Source organism: Amblyomma mixtum, chromosome 3, assembly GCF_055824585.1.
Source record: "Amblyomma mixtum isolate Tamu chromosome 3, ASM5582458v1, whole genome shotgun sequence".
Taxonomy (NCBI): Eukaryota; Metazoa; Arthropoda; class Arachnida; order Ixodida; family Ixodidae; genus Amblyomma; species Amblyomma mixtum.
Window position 1 is genome coordinate 160500545 of NC_143014.1, and position 5944 is coordinate 160506488.

General features: G+C 52.9%; 1 protein-coding gene across 1 annotated transcript; it reads right to left on the reverse strand.

Moving 5' to 3' along the window:
• Positions 1-1477: 1477 nt before the first annotated feature.
• On the reverse strand, positions 1478-5447 carry LOC149352521 (uncharacterized). Its single transcript, XM_089577191.1, has 4 exons — positions 5436-5447; positions 3969-4110; positions 2774-3021; positions 1478-1807 (listed from the first exon to the last, which is right to left on the reverse strand). The coding sequence occupies exons 1-4, from the start codon at positions 5445-5447 to the stop codon at positions 1478-1480; spliced, it is 732 nt and encodes a 243-aa protein (XP_089433317.1).
• Between the last annotated feature and the right edge of the window lie 497 nt (positions 5448-5944).

The window sequence follows — 5944 nt, forward strand, 5'->3', positions numbered from 1 at the left end:
AAGACCGCAACGCAAAGATCCGCATCTCACGTACGTCCGTGCGACCCACACAGACACTTCACGTTCTGCGCATGCTCACTGGTGACCCGTAAGCGCTCTACTTACGTGAAGCTTCTGTGTACGTGAAACTAAAACTGTCTATTGTATGGACGGAACTCTAGCTGCAGTAAATATTCCGTCTGGACGGAACTGCAGCAGCAGCAAATGTTCCGTCTGGACGGAACGCTAGACACTCCGATGTTAGAAAACTATAACCTCGTTAGATGTGTTTGAAATCAATGAACTACAAAAATTAATTTTTTTTTGGCGGAGCTCTCTCAAGGGAACTCCACAGTTTATTGTTTCGTGGCGTTTCTCAGCAGAGGCAAAAGTGCCGTCTCTGGAACGATGGCTCCCCGAGTGTAGGTCATGGCAGGAAAGTCGATCGCGTGCGAGAGCGTCGCCGCTTGGAAGACACCTTTGACATAGTGGGATCATAAAATGCTTGACAGTTTGAAGCTCAAAGCTAATCCGTACGAGGTCAAAGCATCAGGCGGCTCCGCCTCTTATCACAGCTTGTCCCGGAGACTCCTCATTTTCACACTTCCTTTTTTTTGTCTTTCTTGGCCGTTGACGGGTTGCAGCGCTCTCGGTAGCGGTCGGTGCATCCACACCGGACAGCTCTAGTATTGCTAGCTACCGCATGATGGCGCTGCCGGTCTTTTCTTTGCGCGCGAGGTCCATGGGTGCTTCTTGCTCTTGCAGGCTGTGGCGACTATTGCGTGACACTTGTGAACGATGACAAAATACACTGGTTGCGGCTGCAAAACAGAGAAACAAAACAAAGATCAAAACTCTGAGGCGCACTCAAATTATCGCGTGCGCTCATGACATTTCTGAGTTGCTACCACGAAATAACTTTTTTGTAGTTTCAAGCTCTTAATCCCCCTGAATTACCAAGACTTTCTTAAAACAACGGCACTGTTTTAAAGCCAGGACTCGAATCACTCTCTCTCTGCGCCTAAAAACACTCAGCGGAGAATTTCTGAGCACAAAATGTTGCTTCACTTGCAGAGCAGGTTTGCAACGACTTACTACTGTAATAATTTATTTCTTATTGTTCTGAGCCAGGTAACCTCAGGAGACAGTTTGTACTGCAGTCATTACGCTCAGCCGCTAGCCGCCATGCCGTCGCTGCGAAACAAGGAACTGCCTTTTTGCGCGAATACTATGATATGATGGCTGACACACGACAGCTGGCCTTCCAGGCATGTCTCAATATATGTAATTTTCATCAAACTCACCGCAAATGAAATACAAGGAAAGCGGCTCAAACTGGTTGCAAGAATCGCGCATTCAGCATTTAGAGCTATCGAGGCGTTTCATGTCGTTTGCTTCCAGCAGTTTAGAGTGGCACCCGTGCGTCCAATGCGCGAACGCGTCGGAAGTGCACCATGCTACAGCAGTGGACGTGTGGAGCTCTCTCACCTGGCGTTCTCTACCACCATCCGCCACCGCCGCCGCCTCCACCGTGGCCGCCGTGGCCACCCCCACCGCCGCCGTGGCCTCCGCCGCCAAAGCCGCCGCCGCCATATCCTCCGCCGCCGACGGCACCGCCGCCACCTCCCTTGACAGTGACGTGGTAGGTGGCCGTGCCGCCGCCGACTCCGCCGCCGCCGCCAAATCCACCGCCGTGTCCGCCTCCACCGAATCCACCGCCGCCCAAGCCACCGCCGCCAAATCCGCCACCATGGACACCACCACCGACACCACCGACGCCGCCTCCGCCGATGGGCTGCAGCGCCTTGACCAAGTAGGCAGGGCCGGCCTGCGGTGACGGTGGAGTGCGTTGACGCTCGCGCTACGCTCTGTTTATCAGCACAGACATGCGCACGTAGATGCTCCAGTTGTTGGTTGTCCCTGTGCCTTATTTGAATAGCACATACCTTCTATACGGCTGCTCCAATTTCCGAAGGTTCACGGCATCCACGGCATAGGCGCTTAACGTTGCCGGCTGGCTATGGTGTCGATATGAAGAGGACTCTGGCGGCAGGATATGACTCTACATACGCGTCTAGTTGCATAAATGTAACCAGCGAAGGCCAAATGGCCACGTCGCAGCCCAAAATAGCACTACTGCCTCTGAGTCTCTAAAGGCTTCGTGGCCACTAATATGCGATTTCAGACAACGCGCTGCATTGTACAGCGCGTCGTTTTTGGCATCATTTGCTGAATAAGTTATTAGATTCGCCGTCTTCTTCCCGCTCCTCGCGCTTATTTTCTGAGACGTGTTGGGAAGTGCAGGTAAAGGCAGATAAATACTTGTGCATGCACTAAACCAAGGAAGGCTGAGAACGACTGATAGACTAAAACTAATGCGCTGGATACTACAACGTTTCACGGCTGCTTTTGGCGCACGCAAGCTCGAGAGAGCCGCAGGAGTTTGCCGATTTTTGGGACTAGTAAATGATCAGGTGTTAGCGTTCGGCTCTTTCTTGACCGAAGGTCTGTAAACGCCGCATCTCGCGGATCATTATGAGCCGCTCACCTCGACCGACTTGGATAGCGTTGCGACATTCGCAGATTTAGCAGTTGGCATTGGGAAAATGTAGTACTACTGATACGACTCCCACTGTTGGCCCCACCAGAGCTACTTGCCTCTACGACAGTTTCTCCGCTCTTTTTTTTTTTTCAGTTACAAACGCATTGATGCTTCCAGCGGTGCTTGCGCACTGCACGAGCTGTTCCTCGGCTCCAACTGCGGTAGCGGCGCATCGCGCAAGAGTGCGCGCACCTTGTACGTTCCAACGACCTGGCCTCCACCAACGCCGCCACCGCCTCCACCGTGGTGACCGCCGCCGCCGCCGAAGCCACCTCCGCCGAATCCTCCGCCGCCGAATCCGCCACCGCCGAGACCGCCGCCGCCGAATCCACCACCACCATGATGGCCGCCTCCGCCGCCGCCGCCGCCTCCGGTGGAACCGAGACTCTTGATCTCTACCACAGACGTGCTCACAACGGCTCCTCCGCCAGCGCCACCGCCTGCGCGAGAACCGCCACGTTCATTGTACAGCGTCCTTTTGGTATACTACTCCCGCGGTGCTAGCTTTATTTTTTTGGTCACCGTGATACCGGAGTGATGATATTCGACAAAAGTGCGCCTTTCCTTACTGTGCACACGATGTTTCTCGCTAATCAGCGTTAACTTCATACGAGCAGTATCATATATCTGGGGCTTAGAATAGGGGTTGCTATTCTAATCAAAATAACGCGGCTAAATGAATTTTTAGTTGATGTTATTTTTATCTTGGTGACCAAGCAATGGGAACAACAACGCATAGTTTAAGGTGACGCGTAGTTCATGCTCAGTGTTATACTTATTGCCATTCAATATAAGTAAATAGGCAGCAGCAACCTGAAGCTTGGTGCAAAAATTCTGGCGGAAAAATCTAAACAAAGCTTTTGATGATCCTTGCACTATACGAACCTCCTTGCCAACTTCATGCCCTAGCACATAGCTTAGAGCGCAAGAACTCTGAACATCAGTGGCTATTTCCACACCCTCTTTCAGCGCAAGACCCATATCTTTCTTAACTTGAAGAGCTCGTGAGGTCCCGGGCTCTTCAGGTCGAGAAGCATAGGCTCGTGAGTAGCACGTTGACAAAGCTGATAAGTAAAGTTTCATATTGCAGCGATGCTCGTGGTGCAAATAGAATGGTCTGTTGCGATTCGGTAACTCCCTGGTGTGCACAGTTTTAAAGGATTTCACCTGCATTTACAAACCGCTGGTCAATGTTCGCAGTACGAAGCGGAATGCGGCGACCACGATGAATTTGCAGTATGCACCAGCGTGAATGCATTGCACTCTTGGCTCAGTTGTGCGAGCAGGTCTTCAGACCATTGCTGAAGTCTTCTGAGAGTATTCCCATGTCCTTTTCGGCGCGGCGACTAAAGTGGCGAAGAGGGCGAATGATGATCCGACAACCTACCTCCGCCGTGGTGTCCGCCGCCGCCGCCGCCGAATCCACCGCCACCGCCATGACCACCGCCGCCAAAGCCGCCGCCACCGAAGCCACCCCCGCCGCCGCCAAGGTTGCCGGCAAGGGCAAGGCCGACCGCTGACAGTAGTACCTGCGCGGAATAACAAGCACGCTTTGTTCGATACGCGTCATTGCTACACATGGGCCGCATCACTGCACATGGGCACTCTCTACTTCAACGTACCCCTGCTGCTCACGTGCAGCACCTGTCACTAGTGCAGTCCGCCGATGCACAGGAACAGCCGTCAAGAACACATTCCTTGTTGGGAGTTGTTCTCGTATCATAGAATGGTGACATGACATCACGACGGATCAGAGGTGTGTCTCTGAGACTGACCTAGTTCCTCGTGGGAGGACGAATTTAGACCGGGCTGAGAACAAGATCTCGATCAACTCTCACTGCGTTTTTTTTCCGGTCCTAATGTTTTTTTAATGGCGCCATGTCGGCGCAGGACGCTTGCGTCCGGATCAGGGCTAGATCTAGCCGGCGCTCCTCACTTCCTATCGACTCAATCTCGAGTATTTATAGTGCGGCCGCGCTCGTATTACGCATCCAGAGTGTTGGCAGATACGTGGATGGCAGTACAACTGGGTAAAAGCTTTTTTTCGCATCCGCGTTCGAAGTGCCATGCTGATTTATTAAGAGTTGAGATAAAAGCGGGAGTGAAAGCGCTGTTCGGAACGTTTCGGAAGGAAACAGGACGCCCCGTGCAGCATTTGCATAAGACAGACAACATCACATTTGTGTGTCTTTTGCATCTGACAGTGGCTATAGACGACCAAATTTAGGCAAACCCATTAATGCAGGCTTGCTCCTAAGTGGAAGCAAATGGCACGGTTAAGTGCTTCACTATCGCAAGAAATATGGGAAAGAAAACGGGCATACCAGCATGAAACAAAAAATCCATCCCGGCCATGATGCTTAAGGCCAAGGCTGTCAAGAACTGATGCCTTGAATTTAGGCGAGTAACTAATTCATTTTGAAACCATGCAGAGGGATGCTCCGGAGGAGAACAAATTTTAAATCGCATCGCAGCTATGTTCGATAGATATAAGAGGAAGTACGCAAAGACAAAAGTTTAAAGTCTCTGCAGAGGACCTCATCGTGCTTTGTCACCGATAACGATAGTACGGAACCTGAGAGCTGATGTGACCGACTGAGCCTTGCTGTATCGGCGAGTGCAGTTTAAGATAACAGCTAAGCCAAGAAATAAAAGTTATCGGAGGTCACATGCGCCTAATCGAAAACGTAATCTGAACTTCTGCTGGACATCGGCGACTACGGTGCCGCCTGCACGACCACGTGCGGCGCACGCTGGGGTCCGTCGAGCGTTGCGCAACGGCTGGAGCCGGCGGCGCGCTTATCGCCGGTGCGCCCGACGGAAGCCAGTGGCTGACCGCGTCTCTCGGACTCACCAGGGAGCGCATGGCGATGCTTGGACCAGCTGAGCAGGGAATGCTCGCTGTGATGTAGCTCCGAACTTTCCCCGTCCTTCCTTTTATACTGGCTTCCCCGGCAAGGCGAAAGGGTGATCGACCTCCTTTCGTTCTTCTGCGTGCTTCTTTTCGGCTTGTGCACTTTGTTCGCGGGCATCTTTTCTCTTTGATCTCAGCCACCTCTTCGCCCTCGCCCGGGCGCGAAACAAACTCGGCCGCCGAAAGTGAGAGCGGGAGAGAGAAGGGGCTGGCTAGAGAGCGCCGACGTATCCCCGCAGCCGAACACGTCTTCGCGGAGTCGCCCCAGATTTGAAAAGTCCGCCGACGCCACCGCGGCAGAGCGCTGATGGTGGGCGGCTCGTTCCGTCGGCCGGTCGAGGAAGTGGCGGGTCTCTCTTCACAGGAAGCGCCAGGAAGGAAGGAAAACGTTTTGTTCCTATGCCAGGGGCCCCCCACTTATTTTCATTCTTTGCTGCCTCCAGCGCTGC

What these genes read in the sequence shown, in the direction of transcription:
- LOC149352521 (XM_089577191.1), bottom strand. An exon ending in CGGCGGACACCACGGCGGAG is followed by an intron (nt 3,022 to 3,968) that starts GTAGGTTGTCGG and finishes GTTCTCGCGCAG; the next exon opens with GCGGTGGCGCTGGCGGAGGA. An exon ending in AGGTCGTTGGAACGTACAAG is followed by an intron (nt 1,808 to 2,773) that starts GTGCGCGCACTC and finishes CCGTCACCGCAG; the next exon opens with GCCGGCCCTGCCTACTTGGT.